Below are 22792 nucleotides of genomic sequence, written 5' to 3'. Positions count from 1 at the left end.
CATTTTGCCGTTGCACTGCAAAGCTCCCAAACAAACAACAAACTGGTATATTTTATATTACATATCCATCGATTTATTTTTGAATCTGTAGATATAGGTAGGTATAAAATTTGTTTCTCTGCTTCAATATGATAGAATAGAGTTTTCAATAATTAGGAATTTTCTCTGGTCCAAATATTCCAAAAATTCTTATGTGGCCCACTTTTCTAAAAGTTTGGGGACCCCTGATCTAGAGGGACTGTTAATCAGGAGGTAGCATGTCCATGAGAAAGTACAGATTTGGACGGTGCATTAAAAAAATATCCATTATTTGAAGGTTTCTAATTAGTGCATTACATTTACATATAATTTTGAGCATTTCTTGAGGTAGCATGCTAGTCATGATCAGGTTCAGATTTTTTTTTTTTTTTTTTTAAAAGGGGCTGGTTGGACAGAGTCCATGTCATCTTTAGAGGTAGTATCTGATTTTGATTGTTGTTAATATCCATATCTGATTCATGGGTATGTTGACAAGATTCTGGGTCTCTCAATTTCACTATAACTGCCAAAAAAAAAAAAAAAAAAAAAATGTGGAGGGTGTAATTGTGAGGAGTGTTTGCATCCCAATCTGAAGAGCAGATCATACTCAATTGCAGATACTTATTGGATAAACTAACCCACTGGTCTGTACAATAGACACAGGAATGTTTGTAGGTATGTATAGTTTGTTTTCTTGCTTCCTAACTGTACTATGCTTTGGCTTTTATTCCCCCACCAACAAGCTTTGGAGAGGTCAGATGATCATCTCGGATATATGCTTTTAAAGTGCCTGGTAAGCTTGTCTATCTTTCACTTGATAAACAGTTGGTACTGGAGCTCCTTAGCATATGACCATTTACAACAGGGATGCCTAGTAGATTTAAGAACGAGAGTAGCCTTGTGCAGGCGAAGTTTTTATGCTCCTGGAATTTTAATAAAACAGAAAAAAACAGAAGTTTTTTCTGTTTTATTAGTTTAAATTGGCATATTAACTTATTTCCTAGAGTAGCTTTATATTCCTAGTTATGATATTTAGCTTAAAGTTTAACTTAGATAGAGATTTTGTAGGTATTACTTAGTATCGGTAAGGGTATCAAATCCAAGTGTTACAAGTTGCAGCTCTGCTGAACGAGAAGTTTTTTAGCCATATTTAGCCACTTTATTGACCAATTGTTATATTAAATTATTTTCTATAAGTAGCTTATGGACCTAGTCAGAATCCTTAGTTTATTCTGAATTGAGACAGTGAGATTTGGAAGTTAATTAATACTTAAGGTAGATTTACCGTTCATAACTTGCCGCGATTGTTATACGATACGTTATATCCCGAACTAGATAGCATTAGTATCGTATAGTATAGTATATAATATAATATTGTCAATCAATCAGTAAAATCTATTAATCTTGTTAAACTTCATTGTCAATTGAATCGTACTTTTTAACAAAACACATATAATGACTTAGATATTACAAACGTAACATAATTAATTAATACATAACTTGATACGCAAGTTATATAAATGGAACTCGTAGATAATACTCGATACTGAAAAATATATATATATATATAGCGTTTTAACTGTGTTGGGATACATGTTTAGGGTTATAATTTTGTACTGAAATTGAAATTTTATTGAAATTAAATCGAAATCATGACTCAGACCAGAGCAGAAAAGCAAAAGGCTCAAGCTAATAGGAGTGCTGTGGCTCAGAGGAGAACTGAGGGGGGCCAGTTGCCCTCTGAATCACAGCCTTTTAAAATGCACTGCTTGCTTTATGTTTGTGGAGCAGTCAGGTACGGGACATGATATTGCCATGGGGGATGTTTTTGTGTGTGTGTGCGCGCGTGCGCACGCGATGTAAGGAGTGCAAGGAAATCAGGCGACAACTCAGTGTTGTTATGGGCCTGTATGAGAGCTTGAAGGACAGGGTGGATGCCCTCGAAGGATCTAAATTGAGGGGCCTATCAAGCTCTCAGCTGCCCACACCAATGCCAGAGCTTGCACTTGGTTATCACGCAACACAGCGGCAACCCCCAAGGCAGAATGCGCTGGTCCCACAGGAACTAGTGGTTGTTGGTGACTCTATTGTCAGGGAAACGGGGAACATGGTACACAAAAAGGATAGGTGGAACAGGACCAAGGTATGTCTGCCAGTGGCAAAGGTTGATGACGTTGTAGGGCAGATATCTTTTAAGGGCACAAAAGGTGATATTGTTGTACATGTTGGCACTAATGATATTAAGAGTAGGAGATCGGCAGAATTACTTAACAAGTACAAGTCACTGTTAAAAAAAAGCCATGAATTAGGATTGAATTTGAAAGTGTCTGCAATTGTGCCCAGACACAATAGGAGGGGGTGTATGATGAGATCATCGTTGATCAATTCGGCCCTGGAAAGATTGTGCAAGGCTCAAGGGGTAGAATTTTTTTTCAGCCTGGTCTGTACTTGTTAACAGGAGAGACTGCTTCTACAGGGATGGGATACGCTTAAATAGAAAGGGCGCAAGAATATTTGCTAATGCTGTCGAGGCAGTGTTAGGTGGGTCAAAAAACTGCTAGCTTGGGGGGGGATACAAGGACTAATGGATTAACATTAGCCACTGGAAGAGGTGAAAGTGATTCTTGCACTCCTTCTATTGAAATGAGCAGCAGCCTGGAAAACAAGATGCAGTGTATTTCAGAGACTGCTGGGAGTCATTGCGGTACAAGTGAACACATGGGTTGTGTTGGGGTAGCTAAGAATAGGAACAGGTGCATGTATACTTGCGTATACACCAATGCTAGGAGTTTGGTAAATAAATTTGATGAATTTGAGGTATTGCGCAAAACACCAAAGGCAGATATTGTTGGGATATCAGAGACGTGGTGTCACACGGATATAAGGAATGCAGTACTGGAATTTGGGGAGTATAGTGTGTACAGGAAGGATAGACAGAATAGGAAGGGAGGAGGGGTTATGCTATTAGTTAAGAAACACAAAATCCAAGGAAGTGAAGCCGGTCGACAGTGCAGTGTCGAGTCAGTTAGGTGTGACATAAGAATTAGGAGATCAAAATTGAGAGTAGGAGTGTTATAGGCCTAATGACTCTGATGAATATAATAAGGAACTGTACAGTGAAATAGAGTGGGCCAGTAAATCAGAGAGTCTTATAATGATGGATTTCAATTTTCCAGATATTGATTGGAATTTGTGAGTTGGCCACTCATACACTAGCAAGGCTTTTGTGGATTTATTGGATGTTTCCTACATCAGCATGTTTGGGAGGCAACTAGAGGGAGTAATACTCTTGATTTGATTATCAGTAGTGATTCTTCATGCATTAAGAATCTGCAGATAAAGGAACCACTAGGTGTCAGTGATCAAAGAGGTAACTACCATCAGGGCTAAAGGCAATTATGATGGTCTGAGACAGTATTTAAATTCTATACAGTGGGAGCAACTGATAATGTTACCAACAGAAAATTCAAAATAGGAAGCATTCAAAGAACTTATCTTGGAAGCTACTAGGCTTAACATACCAACTAAGAAATATTGTTCAAGATTTAGGCCTAAATGGATGTCAGATGAACTAATGAAATATATGGCAGAGAAGAAAAATACATGGGATACATATAAATTAATGGGTGACATGGAAGCCTATGATAGATATAAGCTGGTCAGTAACCAAGTCACAAATGAGATTAGGCAGGCAAAGGCAGATTATGAAAAATCCTTGGTAAAGGATGCAAAGAAAACAGAAAAGAATTCTTTACCTATGTAAACTCTAGAAGGAAAGGGATGAATCAGATTGGTCCTCTGGATATCAATGGTTCAATAGTTGAGAATCCTGCTCAGGTGGCTAAAAACTAAACGAGTATTTTGCATCTACATTCACACATGAGGAGTTATACAGGAAGGGGAATAAACTCTGGCAGTGAGCTAGATGATTTTGTAATAACTGAGAGGAAAGTGGAGAAACTGTTGAGGATAAACATAAAAAAGGCACCTGGGGTGGATGGAAACTATACAGTTATATTAATGGAGGCGTCAAAGGAAGTAAGCAAACTCTAAGCCATAATTATAAGAGCTTCTTTGGACTCACGGGAGGTACCCATAGACTGGAGATGTGCAAATGTGACCCCAATTCACAAAGGAGGATCAAAGGCTGACACAAGTAATTATAGACCTGTGAGTTTAACTTCTGTTCCAGGAAAATTAATGGAGGCACTGGTTAAAAAGCACTGCAGGATCATCTAGACAAGACTTCAGTTACAGCTCGGACACAGCATGGTTTTCTTAAGGGAAAGTCTTGCCTGACCATTTTGATTGGATACTATGATGCAGTCACAAAAGAACTGGATGCAGGGAATAACTTTTGATATTATATATTTGGATCTTAGAAATACTTTTGATACTGTTGCACATGGAAGACTGCTGCACAAATTGGAGCAGTGTGGCACTGGAGGCAAATTGCTGCTATGGATAAAGGGATGGTTGAGGAGGAGAAGACAGACAGTGGTAATCAATGGACACTGCTCATCGTGGACTAATGTTATTAGTAGAGTCCCTCAGGGTTCAGCGTTGGGTCCACTGTTGTTTTCTGTATTTATAAATGATATTGCTGATGGTATATCAAGCTTAATGTCCAAGTTTGCAGACGATATAAAGGTTGGCAGAGTTGTTAAGGACACTACTGACTCTATGCTGCTGCAACAGGATCTGGAAAGGTTGAGCAGATGGGCTGAGAGGTGGCAAATGAAGTTTAACATTGACAAATGTAAAGTAGTACATATAGGAAACAGCAACCCCAGAGCAACGTATCAACTCTGTGGTACTACGCTGACAGTGGTAGAGAATGAAAAGGACCTGGGGGTAATTGTGCAGGCAGATATGAAGTTCTCTGAGCAGTGCAGACGAGCTGCAAGAGTAACTCATGGTGTCTTGTCAATGATATACAGGAATTTTTCTAGCAGGGATAGGGATGTGATTATTCCCTTGTATAAGGCATTGGTCAGGCCACACCTTGAGTACTGTATACAGGTCTTGTGGCCTCATTTCAAGAAGGATGTAGAGCTGCTGGAACAAGTACAGAGAAGGGCAACAAGATCAGTGAATGGAACAAAGGGTTGCTCTTACAAAGAAAGGCTTAAGTTTTGCAATTACAGTATCTGGAGACTAGGCACCGGTGAGGTGATCTGATCTGATAGAGGTGTATAATGCCCTGAATGGTTTGAGTATGCTCAATGCTGATGGGATTCTTCCTCTTTCTCAGAATAATCACCTGAGAGGGCATAAATTCGAATTGAGGAAAGACAGATGTAGGATAGATGTGCAGAAATTTGCCTTTAGCCAGAGGGTAGTTGTTTGGTGGAACAGACTTCCATCACTTTTTGTGGAAGTTGGAAGCCTAAATAAATTTAAGGCTCGGCTGGACAGGTATTTTGAACGAACGGAGGGGTGGAATGGGAGTGGTTTTTTTTTTGTTTGGCTGATGTTGCATAAGCTTGCTTTCTTGCATCATATGTCTCTACTAATGCTAAATGCTAATATGAATTAGACCTTTAAAGTTCACCAAAACCATTTAAATGTAAGATACAGTCGATTCCGGTTATTTGGGACACATCGGGACTAATGAATTTTGGCCCAATCAAGTGGCTGCCCAATTATGTGAAGTTTCGCGTAAATAGTTAAAAATATGTGGACCCCCATATAAAGTGGACCCCCACTTTACAACTGGTTCGGTGTACAATCAAATCATGATACGATGGACACCATAGTAAAGTACCATTCACTACATGAGATGTAGTAAGCACCAGTCATTGTGATCACGTTTGTGAATTGAATTTTAATTCTATTAAACAGCGATTCTAATTGGCGAAAATAGGAGGAATATTATCCACAGGCTATAAAAGTAAAGATATATTAAGGAAAAATTTACCCTTTATTGCCATACCGATTAAAAAATTAAATGATACTTGAAAATCTGAAGAATATGTGATAATCGGAATAATTAATACGTACTGTAATATGTACATACTAACTAGTTGACATTTCTGTTCACTGACATTTGTGGATGGGGATTAAAATTTAAAACAGTAAAAAGATAAGCAATCAATAACAAAGAACACAGCACACACAAATTGCAAGTAACACAGTACATGCAAGTGGAAACAGAGTAACAAATTATGAAGCTTTAAAAATAGGAATGAAGAGAAGATTCTGAAAATTAATTTTTTATATGATTAAAGATTTCATGGAAGTGTACACCCATTTCACCATAATAACCCATGGAATTCCAGCTGTCAGTATTATCGCAAATTCAATAAGATCGAATTTTCTATCCATTTATGATAGATTACACTAACAGAAAAGCCCAATAAACAGGTGACTGCTAATCTGCCACGGAGACTCACATCTGGCGAGTATGGGCTTGGCACACCCAGGGTCCCGAGCTGGATATCTCCATTCTTCTCTTTCGTGGTGATTAATTTCTACTTCTCTCTCTCTCAATTTTTTTTTTTTTGGTCAGTGCAGCATAAGCCTCAGGCTTCCTTGCACCATATGGATTATAATAAACTTCTTTATTGCTGTTAAGTACGGTACAAGTACTAGGAACAATAATTTTCATCATGGCGACATGGCCAGGAGTTTTACATTATATTGATTAAATTGGTAAAAATTACAGTTTCATGGGAAATTGAGTTACACAAAATTAAAGATGTAAAAATGAAATTATTATAATAATAGGAAAATATAAAGAGGAACTGAATGTCATAACCCAGTTGGGAAGAATTTATCCCAGTTCAACAGATGCAATCCACTCGAGGAGCATGACGGTATTTGTAGTCGGTAGCCATTTTCTGTAGGTTGACTCCAAGACGGAGCAGTGCCAGGGCAGGTAGGAACTGACTACACAGTTTCAACTGGTTGTATTTGAGGATTAGCGTGGGGTCTGAGCTCAAGGATGGCAAAGGATTGTGCCACTGACAAAAATCCCAGATGTTTGGGGCATTTATCACTCCTATGTACATTTTTATTGTAGTCATTAAACACCTGCTGTCAATTAACCGTGGGAGCCTGGGTACATTTAGCTGCTCAGCCATGTCGGTTATTCTCAATTGAGGGGGTCGGCGATGCTTATTTGTTGCCCATTTCAGGTTCCAGTATTCACACAAAAACACCGGTTTTTCAAGTGATTGAAGATGCCCAAATTTCAGCAGCGTATAAGATAACCATACAAACAGTGGCTTGAAGATATCTGGTAGTGGTTGCGGCATCGTTGGAATGAATTAAGATTTAATGCTTTAGAGCATTAAATCGCTTCCGGAGGTATTGTGTGTGAACACATTACCTCCGGAAGCGATTTAAGTTCAGGTTTCTAGCAGTAAATCAGATGTAAATAAGATTGAAAAGAAAAAAAAAACAAAACCTAGTTGAAACCTATGATCACGAAATCAAAATTTCTAAAAGAAAGAGACTAGAAAAGAACATGCTGTTATTTACTTTTTTTTGTGAGTCATAAAATAATTCACAAAAAAAGTCAATCCTCTGAATGGAATCTTCCATGTATCCAAGAAGGTGGGGGGGGAATATCGGGTCCTAATGTCCATAAGACTACTTACTTAGAAATAAAATCAGAAAGAATATATTTACTATGCAGGCAAGGAAAAATTGCAATTCACTCCTAGAAAATGCTCCTCCTCATTACAGTAATGTCTGGATACCTTTCCAAGCATTCTGTAATGTCTTACAAAACTTATTCACTTATTCTGCACCATGTAAATTTTATTCTTGTCCCACACTAATAAATTTAAAGGGATTAATATTTCCTGGAAGACCAGAAGTTATGCCATCTACAACAAATGCAATAAAGGAAATTTCAAATAATGTCAAAGAAACTTTTCTGCAGTTATAATAATGGATGGAAAAATATGTAAATAGCCAAGCTCATTATTTTGAAAATTTAATGTGTAATTATCTGCAAATATTACATTTGTTCAAATAATAATTTAGTTCTGGAGATTTTATACCACCTTGTATACACATTCTACAAAAAACATATTTCTTCTTGTGTAATGTAAATCACTGTTCTCCATAATGCTACAATGCATATAAGTAATGATTTAATTTATCTTATTTAGTTAAAAATTGCACACTGTACAGAAAGTTTTACTTCCAATAACTAGATGCATGCAGCTGCTCAGTAATAAATAAAAATTTAAAGCAATACTTAACATCTATATAATCAGCATAAAAATATTAAACAAATATAAAACCATGTTTTAATAATGTATAAAAGGTAAGAGATAAAAAAATTTTGAACCTCACATTTGTAAGTAATAATGACTTTTATGAAATATCAAAAAAAAAAAAAAAAAAAAATATATATATATATATTCTAGATATGATAGAATATGGTAGAGTAAAAATTTATCGGATTGGCAATGAGGTAGCAGGTTGAGTGAGATTAGGTGCAGTCTGCGAAAGACCTGTGCATCAAAATTGCCCAATTGCAAAGGCCCAATGCCAGCACAGTGACAAAAACCTAGAAGTACAATATGTAATATAAAGTGAGAGTAAAACCAAAAATGAGATAAAATGTAAAGCAAAAAGGCGAAAAAAAAGTAGTAGTGGTAGTAGCATAAATGGAAATATGGTAGAGCAAAAATATATAAAATAAAATAATAAGGCAAAATTATAAAAGTTATAAAATATATTGAAAGGGACTTTTTCTAGGGCTAACCCTCTATATATCAGCCCATAATTAACGTGGCTATCTGTTTCTGTTGTCAACTGCCCGCAAAACTAGGTTTGAATATATATAAGATAGTATGATAGTAATAATGTAGTACCATGGTGAATCATCAGATAAATAATACACGTGCTCCACTTCTCGGTCTTTCTATCTTCACATTCACCGGTGGCAAGCATACTTATATATTTTTCACCAGGAATTTGTTCTATATATATGTCAACCATTTGGTCCATCCTATCTACATTATGCTAAGTCTTTATTATATCTTCAGTATCTTATGTTACTATATATCTCCTACATCTATACGATGTGATATTTACCATAAACCAGGATCCCTTTCTTTAAGGGGACAGTAAGTTACGCTCCCGGTTTCTTTCCACGTACAATTGTATTCTTCCGTTTTCTATACTTTTAGCCATATACTATATAACCCTACTCTTTCATACCTCATGAACTATTAGAGCAATTCGAGGAGGATTGAGGTACTATTGCTATTCTTTATCCTATTTCCGTTCTCCTTCCTTTAGCCCATGCTGCCTATTCAACATAGATAATATAAAAATGTAACTACAGTGGATGGAACTCTTGCTCTATCATATGCTACTATGCTATCTGTCGGGCTAATAGTCATCCCACCCGTAAACTACTAACAAAAAGCTGCTTATTACCAGCATTAGGCCATGATATCATATTACTTCCAAATTACTTTACTTACTACTTTTTGCTTATTATCAACTTTCGGCCCTTATTTTTTAATACTGCTAAATTTCTTGATTCACCATGGTACTACATTATTACTATCATACTATCTTATATCTATTCGAACCTAGTTTTGCGGGCAGTTGACAACGGAAAACAGATAGCCACGTTAATTATGGGCCGATATATTGAGAGGGTTGGCCCTAGAAAAAGTCCCTTTCAATATATCTACTAACCCATAATTAACACATTTTATAACTTTTATAATTTTGCCTTATTTTATTTTATATATTTTTGCTCTATCATATTTCCATTTATGCTACTACCACTACTACTTTTTTTCGCCTTTTTGCTTTATGTTTTATCTCATTTTGGTTTTACTCTCACTTTATATTACATATTGTACTTCTAGGTTTTTGCCACTGTGCCGGCGTTGGGCCTTTGCACGTTACTTGGGCATTTTTGACGCACAGGTCTTTCGCAGCCTGCACCTAATCTCACTCAATCTGCTACCTCATTGCCAATCCGATAAATTTTTACTCTACCATATTCTATCATATCTAGAAAATTTTTACTCTATCATATCTAGAACATATCAATACAGACCGATGTAATGCACAATCTTTCACTTAGATGGCATTAATCGGTGCTGATCTCTATGTTAAAATTTACAAATAATTCTTTGCTTAATATATATATATATATATATATATATATATATAACCTTTGCACTGACTTTCAAAAATAAAAATCTTGGAATGCCATTATTCAATGCAGCAAATTGTATTTTAAAAGTTATTCTCTTTGTTTATAATACTCTGCACATTTTGTTTAATTTCATGCTACTAAAAATGTTTTGAATTTCAAAAATACTCTTTTCATCTTCAACATGCATTAAAAAAAATAATAAAATAAATAAATAAAATGTAAATAAATAAATTTTAATGCCAAGTATAATCTCCTCCTCCAAATGAACTTGAATGACATCAATAACCAAATGGCAGGTTCACTACATTCTCCTCCTCAAAACACTGTCATACTAACAGTAATTTATGACAAGGGCATTGTCATGTTTATGCAAATATATCCCTCTAAAAAATTTGCCTTAAATGTATATAAGGCAGAATTGTTCAGAATGTTACAATGGACAAGTTTTCATGGTCACAGAAAATAACCTCACTTCACCACATTTCTACAACTGAGCTTCAACTGTTGGTGCAATATAATCTGGGTGAATCAATTATTTGGGCAATTGTGCTACATTCTTTGTAGCACTGTAGCACAATTCACATGACATCACAATTTTCCACTGTTTAATGCTTCCTTTTTCTGCACTACAATAAGCAGTGAATATAGTAACCCATTCTATGAAGTATTTTTCTGATGGTTGTTGGTCCTACAACTATCCAGGTTCTGTCATCTGTTTCTTGAATCACCTCATTAAGGAGGTCTGCAATTTCCTCTCACTACCCATTTCTACAATCAACATGCTCCAGGGGTTATTAATGGTAATCTACCTAGTTTTGGTATAATTACCTTCTGTTCTCCACTGGCATATGATGTTTCCAACAGTCAATACACCTGGGTGAGTGGGTCACCCGCTCCTTTTGCCATTCGGCAAAATTAAAAAGGTTGTCACTCAGGTGTGTCCAGCAAATGGACATATGAGTGACACCCATGCCATAATTATGAGAGAATCTTGGATTGAGGGAAAGTCCCTATGGACTGGAGATGTATGAATGTATCTTCAATTCATATAAGGGGATGAAAATGCGACATGAGCAATTACAGACCTCTAAGCCTAACGTCTATTCCAGGGAAAACAACGGAATCACTGGTTAAAGAAGTAATGCAGGATCATCTAGACAGGCATGCAATTATACTGCAATCACAGCATGGATTTATTAAGGGGCAGTTTTGTCTAACCAATCTGAATACGTTACTATGATGCAGTGATCAAAGAACTGGAGGCAAAAAATAATTTTGACATCATATACTTGTATTTCAGAAAGGCTTTTGATGCTGTTGTGCATAAAATACTGCTGTACAAAGTAGCATTAAGGGCAAGTTACTGTTATGGATAAAAGAATGGTTAAGTGGAAGAAGACAATGGTTATTAAACGGGCACTGCTGTTCGTGGATTAATGTTATTAGTGAAGTTCCCAAGGGTTCAGTGTTTGTTGTTGTTTTCAATATTTATCAATGATATTGATGAAGGTATATCAGGCTTAATGTCTAACGAGAGTAGAAGTTTTAACATCTAAAATGCAAGGTACTGTATATGAGTAGCAGTAACTCCAGAGTAACTTATCAACTGTGTGGTACTACACTCAGGGCAGAGGTGGATTTACCATGAAGCTAATTAAGCTTCAGGGACCCGTGCAAGTGAGGAGCCCTGTTAATGTGTTCACATAGTCATGTTTTTGTAAAATTTGCAAAAGTAAAATATTTTAACCACAATCGATTAAGACCGCTGTCTCTTTCCACTCCGACTTCCTCTCCATCGCATTTTCCCTTGTGTCGAGTGGCATTTGAGTGGCTGCCAACTTTAAGAAAAGGCCCCAAAAATTGTATAAGCTTCAGGCTCCACAAAACTTGGATCCACCACTGACTCAGGGAAGTAATGAATGAAGACGTAGGGTAATTGTGCAGTCAAGCATGAAATTCTCCAAGCAGTGAAACATGCTGCCAAGGCAGCTCAAGGGGTTTTGTAAACAATATACAGAAACTTTACTAGCAGGGATAAGGAGGTGATTATCCCTTTGTATAAGGCCATCATTAGGCCACATCTTGAGTACAGTAATACCCCGACTTACGCGAACTCGGAGTTACGCGGTTCTTGATTTTTTCGTTTGGCAACGCTGCCGCCCACTATCTTCAAGGTCGTTTTTCATATGTTATCGATATACGGTGCGACGGCGGAGAATGAGAGCGAAAGATGAACAAAATTCAACTTTGCTGCTTTTATGATTTTTATATCAGTGAAGGGAAAAACACATTTCACCATAATAACGTAAAAACCAACACAATTCCAGCTATCGGTATAATCGCAAATGCAATTAGATCGAGTTTACTACCAGTTTATAACAGATTTCACTAGCAGAACGCAACTGGATTTTTATTGTTTTATGGTAGTAACCCCTAGAAATGTGAGGTGTTAATAGTGTATCTCTGCCTTTATGGTGTTGTTTATTCAGTTGCTACATGCGCGCAGCTTTGTTTATGCGTATCAAGCGTACCTCCTCGTTTTGTAATTGTGCTTTATTCCCTAAAAATGAGTAAAATACTTAATTAAAAGGTGTGAAAAGGAAGCGTCCTGGTGAAGACACTGCAGATTCGGAGAGAAAAAGAAAAGCAATTATCGATAAACAGAGGCGGACTGGGTCAAAAATTCTTACCCGGGAAAATTTATAGTGGCCTCATACTATGGTTTATGGCCAAAATCACACTGGCCCACCGGGGTTACACTGGCCCCGATAAGGCTTATGGCCAGTCCGCCTCTGTCGATAGAGAAAAAATATGAAATTGTGAAACGCTTTGAGCGAAATGAAAGACCATGTGATATTGCACGTGCTACAGGCCTAAATGAAGCAACGGCGAAAAGCACATGACAATTGCAAACTTGACAGGTTGAAAATTGAAAAGGGCTCAATTGTAAACGGCTTAAAAATTTTAGAAAACATAGACTCCAACGAAGAACGCGTTATAGCTACAAAGCAAGGAATAAAAAAATTATTAGCTTGCTACGAAGAAATTCTGCGTGAAAAAAAAAGGCGCTGTGTCGTCAGACGAATTTGTTAGATTTTATGAAGCCATCGACATCGAAATAACTTTTTAACGTAAGTCATTTGTTTTAATACATATTTTGTATTAATATGTATAAAGAACTGCAATTTTATTAATATTTTTCTTCTAAACTAGTGTTTTTGTTAGTCCTTGGTCCCAATTAAGTAAAATTTATATGTATTTATATGCAAAGTTGTACCCCGACTTACGCGAATTTCGTCGGACCCACCTATCGCGTAACTTCGGGGTATTACTGTACTGTATAGAGTACTGGAGGCCTCATTTTAGGAAGGATGTAGATCTGCTGGAATGGATGCAGAGAAGGGCAACCAGCCTGGTGAAAGGAACAAAGCAAGTGTTCTTACCAAGAAAGAGCTTCAGTTCTGTAAATTGCAGCGTCTTGAGACTAGGCACCTGTGGGGAGATCTAATTGAAGTGTTTGAGACCTTGAATTGAGTAAGCTGTAAGTTAATGGAATTCTTCCACTTGCAGACTACACACGAGGGGGGCATAAATTCAAGTTGAGGAAGGATGGTTGCAGGATAGATGTGCAAAGGTTTGTCTTCAGCTAGCAGGTGTTGACTGTTGGAATAGTCTTCCATCTGTCGTTATGGAAGTGGATGGGTGAAACTATGTAGGTTTTTTTTCTGATGCTATATAAGGTTGCTTTCTTGCATCATTTGCCATTACTACACTACTTGTGGATTGTTCAACTTCGACTCATTCCCGTTCTATTCTATCTACCTATTACTGAGTGTGTGTATGCCTTTTGCATGTCACATGACCTCGGAATTAACCATTGCTTCCCAGGGGTGAGTTGACCAAATACATGTTGGAGGACAGTTAAAAGATGAGAACTTATAACAAGCATAAATTACATCCTGAAAGATCACTTTCCTATAGCAAGAAATGATAAAAGGTCAAAAATACCAATAAAAACTTAATGCATAAACTAAAAATAAAGAAACCCATCTATCCTATATGTGGACTTCTTTTAACAGCTCCACCAAGAGCCAGTAAAGAAAGACATCCAATCAAAATAAATGCTCATATGATTGGATATGAATCATCCAATCTGCAAACCATATTTCAGCTATATCTTATGATCAAGGCAGTAAGTCTCCCTAAATATATATTCTGAAAGCATTAAGTAACAAGGCATGGCCAAATTGGCATGCTTGTCAATACCAGTCAAATGCACTGACGATATCAGCCATATTCTATTGACACTACCTAGCTTTAATAGAGAAAATATCAAAATATGTAGCATATTTAGAAAACAACCACTTGGAATGTTCTACTCCTGACTATCAACATCATTAATATAATTACAATCAAGACTTTCCTCAGCAGCTAAATTCAGGATGAAATTTCAATATGGACTTCCTAACTTTTAACTGCAAGTTATCACACCTTGTATATCCCTGAAAAGATGAATTCCACCATTTCTTCATCACTTCCAAGTCTCTTTATTATACCATAGTTCTGGGAACGGGTATGGGCATTTTTGAGGCACTATACTTTTTAAAAAATATTTAATAAAAGTAACAGTTAAAAACCACAAGCCTAAGGCATTATGGCACAAACATTTTAACTATATTCATTCATTTTATTTTGTTACACTGTTTAATCCTACTTATTTTATTCTGTTTAGTTTGGAAGCCATGCTTACACGCACTTACTTTGTCTCTGTATGTAGGTACGCTTGTGCACTGTGTATATTCCTGAAAATATAAACATACTTATCTTTCTATTTATTTATGAATTACATTTCAAATTAAGCATATTAATCTATTTTCATTTCTTTGTGCTTGTCTTCTATTTCGGAACATTATTAAAGCAGGTTGGACACTAACTTTATATTCTAGAAGCTGCAATTCACAATTTTGGCCTGTTTGTGGCACTTTATACCATCATGATATCCCATGCTATACTCTTTAATTTATTTACACCTGCTCAGAAACTTGAAATACACCTGAGGTATATTTGAAAAGTTTCCGTGCTACCACAGAATAAAGCAGTCTGGAAACAAACCAACTTTTAATATGTAGTCACCTCTTAGAACTACACACTTGATGCACTATTCCCTCATATTTTTTAAACCCTTTTATGTAAATCCCACTGTTTTGGTTGTCTAATCGCTCCTTTTGCATAAATAGCACCCTTATTTGTCCCAAAGTGTTCGCCCTTTCAAATAATTTTTTCAGTTCTGGAAAAAAAGCAGCAATCCAAAGAGGGCACATCTGGGGAAGCGGGGGTGCGACAACAATTCTTACCCTTGATTGTTGACATCTCCATAATTACCCAAGCCTTGTGAGTGGCTTCATGGCTTCGATTGCTCAAAATTTCAGGAAGGAACAATATTCACCCTAATGCATGTGCCCTTTTGAAGTCAATCAAAAACTTTAGCCATTCATTCAGGTAGTGGGGGGGGGGAATGGATACCACCTTCTTGGTAGCTAATGGTGCCTTTCCAAATTGTGTCTGGTTAGGGGATTGTGCAAGATGCCAGTTCATGGATTCTAGATTATAGTAATGAATCTCAAGTTTCAGCCAGTCACCAACTGGCTGACAGACTTCGTTTGAATCCTGGGCAAATTTTGCAAAAGAATTGTCCACAATTCACCCTCTTCTGTTCTGCATTCAATTCTCTGTGGATTTCTTTACAGGAACTGAATCTGATGATTTATGAAATCAAGCATTTGTGATGGGGATGAGGTAATTGCCCAACTGCAATCTTTTGTGAAATTATTGGTTTTGGATTGGTGGCCATGACATTTTTTTTAAAACAAATAAAATATTTAAGATATTATTCTTGATATTATATTGAGCTGAAATGCATAGTAGAGTACATAATTATGTTTATTTCATTTTCAGATACCACATGTGAGTGTGAGTGTGTGTGTGTGTGTGCGCGCGCATGCGCGCGAGAGTGAGTGTGCACGCACACAAGTCTCAATTTTATTTTTATAGACAAAATGAACACGTTTGATGTAACCTAGTAATTACATTAACACTTCAAAATTTCATGTCTTTTACATTTTTGAATTCCAACTTGAACCTATGGATCCACTGCCTACTGTACTGGGGGGTTTAATATAAAACACGACAACAAAAGCGTAAAAGGATTGTTTACCAGTATTGTATGCTGGTATAGTCCTTTCACACATTAGTTTACCTACGATTTTTCTCTCATGGATTTCTGTTTCGATATTCTGTTTGACATCAACTGATTATGACTGCTTCAAGAAAGATACTGTTGCAGCATTTCCCTCTTTGGAAATGCCGAGTCAATGTTTTGTTCAAAACAACAGCCAGACTGTCTAGACTTCCCTGTCCAGAACATTTCCAATGCACCATCATAAAGAGAATATTTGAACTCAGGTTTTGCTTTTCTAACTTGACTGAATATTTTTTCTCACACTCATTTGCCAAGAAATTGTTAAAATAACTTGGGATAATCTGTTATATTTCAAGCTTACTTAGGCACTTTTCAGTTCCCCAATCAAGGATCACTGGGTACACAGACTGTTTCATACTAGTTTCTGGTAGAATCTCATGCTGAAAATTAACAGATCTGACGCTGCAAAACATCTATTTCTTTATCTTTAATGGCACCAGGAAGTTCTGGAAACTTACAAAAAATTTCAAATTTGAAAATGATGCATCTGGCATTTATAAGAAAATCATTTTTCATTTGGAATTGTACATGGATTAGGGATTAGGGATTAATTGTACATGGATTAATTGTACACAGCAATAGGGTATTTCCTCATTGAATAAAAGAATAGAATCTTCTCTCTTTTTTAGACTCCATGATTTTGAGAAGTGGAAATGCCTAGATCATCCTACTGGTTTAGTCTGTTAGGGTAAACAACATTCATACAGAAATGAAAGATTTAAGATTTAAAGATTATGTTATGCACAAATTTTTATACCATATTTGCAAATAACATTCTTCAACATATCTAGGAATGATGGCTTAAGTACATGGCATAACTCTTAAAAGAAATGAACACAATGCTTTATTTAAGCCAGAAGCAAGGAACACAAAAAGATTTTCTGCACAAGCGAGAACAGTATACCTAGTTATCAGCTTGCTTGGCTTCTTTAGGATTACTTTCATCAGAAGTTCTTTTACTCGAGGAGCTCATTAGTCTTCTTTCAAAACTTCTTTTGGACCATGAATTGTATTTGGACATGAGTCAGAGCTGCTCACCAGTGATCTGTTGTTATACATTTCAATTTGGTAATATGGCTTTTTCTCACCACATCTAACTTTTATTTAAACAGATATGTCAGAAGATACCACTATTCTAGCAACCTACTTGCTTCAAAACCTTTAATTACTTCAGTCAGTGCCAAGCATTAGTTGAAACCATTTAAATATCTTTCCTTTTTAGCACTTTACATAGTAGTAGTAGTAGATGTCCAATAAATATTCAATTACTTTCATAGGAAAGCATACAGCCTCACCCCTTTTCAGCATAAAAATTATGACATGATTATTACCTACACCAAATGATCAATCTCATCTTTTAATACTCTTGCTACTCCATCTTTTAAGCTTACCATACCATGGTCATTATCAACATTAAGTGCAAGATAGGTTTTTAACCCAGCAGTGGTGGTAGGTCACCTTTCAGGCAACCCTCAAAAATAATGTTCTTGCATTAACCATTAATTAATGATTAAAAATATGAAATTTTTTCTACCTTCCAAAATACACAATGGGGGTTCAAAAAAGATTTGTATTCACCCAGTAGTTGTGATAGAAGGTTGAAACAAACACCATGTATTATACCTTTTCAATATTCACTAGACAAAATGACACATTTTAACCCTCTTCCAATACACATCTGCAGGCCAGTTTCCATAGAAGTCCAGTCCTCTGATTGTCCTTAAAACCACAACTCAGCAGCAGAAATCACCTTATCACCCACAGCAAGAAGAGGAAGCTATCCAAGGGGGTGCAAGGTCAGAGGAATAAGCAGAATGTGACAATATTTCAAACCCATATCCATTGGCACATCTCAATGGGCACTTGGGAGGAGTGCACAGGGGGATTATCGTGGACAGGCACACACCTTTTGATAGCTTTTCCAGTCTTTTTTCTTTTAGAGCAGCAAGTAACTTTGTGAGGAGATTGGAATAATACTTTGCCATCACAGTACAGCCCTTCTGAAGATAATCTGTTTGTATTACATCATGCTGATCCCAAAAAACTGACAGCATCACCTTCCAGGCACTTGGTCATTCTGCATGTTTCCATTGTTTTGACATTTTAGTATCAGGATCATAGCGTGGAGACAAGTTTCATCCATGGTAACTAGCAGTGGGGGAAAAAAAAAATGCACCCTTTGCTTTTCCTAGCACACTGCCAACATTTCATGTGCACATTTTCCCCTTCTTCTGGTATAGGTCAAAAGTACGGGAACCCACCTACAAGAGACTTCACTCATATGGAACTGTTGATGGATTATGTTTCTCCACAGACCTTACACTAATTCAGAATTCTGCAGCTAGTTTCTTTGATGCTAATACAGCGATCTTTCAGGATTGATGTCTTAATTTTTGCAAAACTCTTCTGTTGAAGCAGTTGCCGGGCATCCTGGGATTTCTACATCATGCACTGAAGTTTTTACATATCTGAATTGTTCATACTAATGTGCAACAACACTATAACCTAGGTAGTCCCCTCCATACACAGTGACCATTTCTGCATGGATTGTTTTGGATGTTTCCCTTTAAGAAAGAGGAACTGAATCACTGTTCTGTATTCCACTTTATTTGCTATGAAACTTCATTCAGTGCTGTAAAGAAAATGGTAAGATCAAACCAAAATCTGTGCAATTGCTATAGAGATTAAGGTATCAAAAAAAAAAAAAAAAGGCACTCTGCTATCCTGCAGAGTGCCCTTCCAATACTGGCAATGACAATTTAACAATAGCAGCTATTTATGTTCTTCAACAACCTTATAATACATGAAAAATATTGCAAACTTGTCTTCCATTTTATATCGCAATTTCTTTGGCAGTTATATACATCTTTCTATCACAAATACTTCTGGGTGAATACAAATAGTTTTTGAACCCTCCTCATAGAAACGTTTACTAGTTTCTAAATGATTTTTTTGTGGTTTTTGTATAGAAATTGTGAGAGTCATTCAGGTTACTCACCACTGTCTTTTCAACTATTTGGCTCTTCTGTTGTGATACCAAAAGTGGCATAATACCGAATGAGCACTGGCCCGGCATTTGTTCAAAGTTTCAAAACCCAGCACTCTTTCAAGATGGCTGCTACACCGAAAATGGGAGTAACTATAGATTTGAATATATATAATACGAAGGGAAGTCAAAAGGTTATTAGGACAGAGTGTAAAAGACAGCGGTACTACAAACTTTTTTGCCTCTCTGCCCAGGCTTTGTGCATGGGTGAACTGTAATGGTGAAAAAAAAAAAAAAAAAAAAAACCCAATGACCCAACTTTCAAAGTCTTTTTTTCTTGAAATGCAGCTTAACTTTGGCATAACATTCCCCTGTAATTGTGGTTTTAGGTGCAAGGTAATCAATTAACACCCAGAAATCCAGGTCAACACTCTTCTGATGGTTGGGTTCGAAACCTTTTCAGTGTTAGATTCCTTGTGCTTCTACTGCATGCTTTCTAATTTGGATTAGAAAGAATTAATTTTAAATTCTTTTCTGATGATGCTACTCTCTTATAGAACAATGGTACTGAATGAGTTCTCAGAAAGTTTCTGGAAACTCACCTTGCACATACTTTGGATATTCCCAAATGCTTCAATGGAAAATGTAAAGTACTTTTTTCAAGTTCAGACATTTTAATTCTATTTTCTAAACTGTTTTTCCTTCAATGATGGCAAGTATTTCAGAACTGACTGCTTCGTATGGCTGATCAGAACTTGGATCATCTTCAACTGACTCTTTGTCTTCTTTTGAATTCTGCCAACTATCTTGCAACAGTAGCATAATTGGATGATACTTTCCTAAACATTCTAGTCATTCTTTCATGCACTTCTTTAGCATTTCTGCCATCTTCAGTTGTGAATATTCTGTGAATTGCTGGATATTCGTTTGTCTTCTTCAATCTTGCATTAAAAAATTGAATTTTGTAAACTGCTGAACACACTGACATGCAATGTTATTTTATAAGGTGTTAAACTATCAAAATAACCTGTACTATAATTTATTAATAGATTTTATATACCTTGTTCTCTCTGAAGTTTTTGGCCACCCTTCAATGTTTGAAATTTCACATACTTAATCATCTCTAAACTGGAAAATGGAAGAATAAGAGACTGATGTTTCTATTTTGTGTAAAATGTTTTTTTTTTTTTTTTACAACTGTTTCAGCAGAATTGTTTATTTATTTTTTAAAATAAAAGATGAAGAACATCTAGCACATGTTTTGCATAACTTAACCCCACCTCAAATGTCAGGTGATCCGCTGCTAATTTTTACTATAGTTTGGGTGCTGCTACTGCCACCAAGAGGACTCTGCTATCCTGCAGAGTGCCCTTCCAATACTGGCAATGACAATTTAACAATAGCAGCTCTTTATGTTCTTCAACAACCTTATAATACATGAAAAATATTGCAAACTTGTCTTCCATTTTACATCGCAATTTCTTTGGCAGTTATATAAAGGAGATTCCAGGGAAGGATTGCAGAACAGAAAGCTGTCTAGGTTCAATGTGAATAAATATTATGGCAATGTTTATGAGAATGGGAAGAAAAAGGTGTTATTCTCCTACTATTTCAGTATTATTTCTATTTGAAGAAAAATTATTTATAAAAAAAGTTCTATCTGAAAGGAGGAGGGGAAGTCACAAGTTTGGGTTAAACTGACTGCAATTCGGCCCGAACATGACATGGAGTACATGCTGAGTCTTGCCAATAAATTTGGCCCTGGACAGATTGTGCAAGGCTAAGGAGCTAGAATTTTTCTCAGCATTGCATGCTTGCTAACAGGAGAGACTGCCTCTACAGGGATGGGATACACTCGAACAGAATGGGTGCAAGAATATTTGTTGGTGGGGGGGAGTATAGACATGTATTAACAAAAGCCACAGCCAGGAGAAAGTGAATCTTGCACTGCTTCTATTGGAACAAGCAACAGCTTTGAAAGAAAACTGCTGGGGATTTCAAAGCCTGCAGGGAGTCATCATGAAACAAGTAAATATACGGACTGTGTTATGGTAACTAAGAGGATCATAATAAATAAATTTCGTGACTTTGAAGCATGGTCAAGACGTCAAATGCAGACATTGTTGGAATTTCAAAGACATGGTGTCACTAAGATATGCAGAAAGGACAGAGAAGATAGGAGAAAGGGAAGTTATGCTCTAAGGCAATGCATCAAGTTGACATGGGTGGCCATGTGCAATATTGAGTCAGTTTGGTGCTACATAAGCACTGGGAAAGCAATAACGAGAGGAAGTGTATGTTATATGCCTAATAACTCCGATGAGAACAACAAACAGCTGTAAAGAGAAAGAGTTGGCCAGTAAATCAGAATGTCTTATAATGGGAGATTTTAACTTTCCAGATATTGACTGGAATTTGTCTGTTGGTCACTACCAGACTAAGGCACCTCTGTAGCCAGGTGGGCAGGAGCAGTAGTGCTTAGCACACGCTTCTTGATTAGACCGGTGTTCGAGCCCGTGACCAAATACGGAGGATACGGAAAGGTCAGGAAATGACCATCGCATATCCCCGGAGCAATATGGCCTTAGTTGCTAATGCTCCTAAAAACCAAATAACAAACCAACAACAACAAACTACCAGACTAGAAAAACTTCTGTGGACTTATTGGATTGCTGTTTTCTACAGCAGCGGCATATTAGAGAGGAAACAAGAGGGAGTAATATTCTTGATCTGATTATTAGCAATGATCATTCATGTATTAAGAATTTTCAGATAAAAGAACCACTAGGTGGCAGTGATTACAGTATATTCATTTGGGATTTACTTAGATGTAATTACCATCAAGGATAAAGGGAGGGAGTTTTTGGTTTCACAAAGTTGACTACAGTGGTCTGAGTTTAAATACTATACAGTGAAACCAAATGATGATGTTGCCATCAGAAATTCTAAAGGGGAAGCATTCGAGGAATCAATCATAGAAGCTACTAGACTTTTCATACCACCTGAGAAATACTCTTCAAGGTACAGGCCTAAATGGATGTCAGAAGTAAGCTGATGAATCACATTGGTGCACGTGATATAGATGGTTCGACTGTTGATGATCCTGCACAGGCAGCTGACAAACTGAATGAGTATTTTGCATTTACATTCACACATTAGGAATTTTTTAGGGAAGTGGATGCTGGAAGTTTATCAAGCTCTAACAGGGAGCTAAATGATTTTGTAATAACTGAGAAGAAGATGGAAGAGAAGTTGTTGGGGTTAAACATAAGAAAGGCACCTGAGGAGATGGGATCTATCCAGTTATATTAAAGGAGGCAGCAAAGGAAGTAAGCAAACCCTTCGCCATAATTATAAGAGCGTCGTTGGATTCAGGAAAGGTCCC

The 22792-nt window shown here is 36.7% G+C and overlaps 1 protein-coding gene across 4 annotated transcripts in view; it reads right to left on the bottom strand.

Moving 5' to 3' along the window:
* The window catches only part of rin (ras GTPase-activating protein-binding protein 2), a 187428-nt gene that overhangs the window by 45533 nt on the left and 119103 nt on the right, over positions 1–22792 (bottom strand). For 3 of the 4 annotated variants that reach the window (XM_090389638.1, XM_090389639.1, XM_090389640.1), the window contains one exon: positions 14923–14964. The exons of the other annotated variant lie outside the window; for it this stretch is intronic. In XM_090389638.1, coding sequence (XP_090245764.1) covers positions 14923–14964 — 42 coding nt within the window. The remainder of the gene's footprint in view (positions 1–14922; positions 14965–22792) is intronic. 4 annotated transcript variants of the gene reach the window in all.

Source organism: Mastigoproctus giganteus, chromosome 2, assembly GCF_048544385.1.
Source record: "Mastigoproctus giganteus isolate SK-2022 chromosome 2, ASM4854438v1, whole genome shotgun sequence".
Taxonomy (NCBI): Eukaryota; Metazoa; Arthropoda; class Arachnida; order Uropygi; family Thelyphonidae; genus Mastigoproctus; species Mastigoproctus giganteus.
The sequence above is the reverse complement of the archived record's forward strand: the minus strand, read 5'-3'. Positions and strand labels throughout refer to the sequence as shown.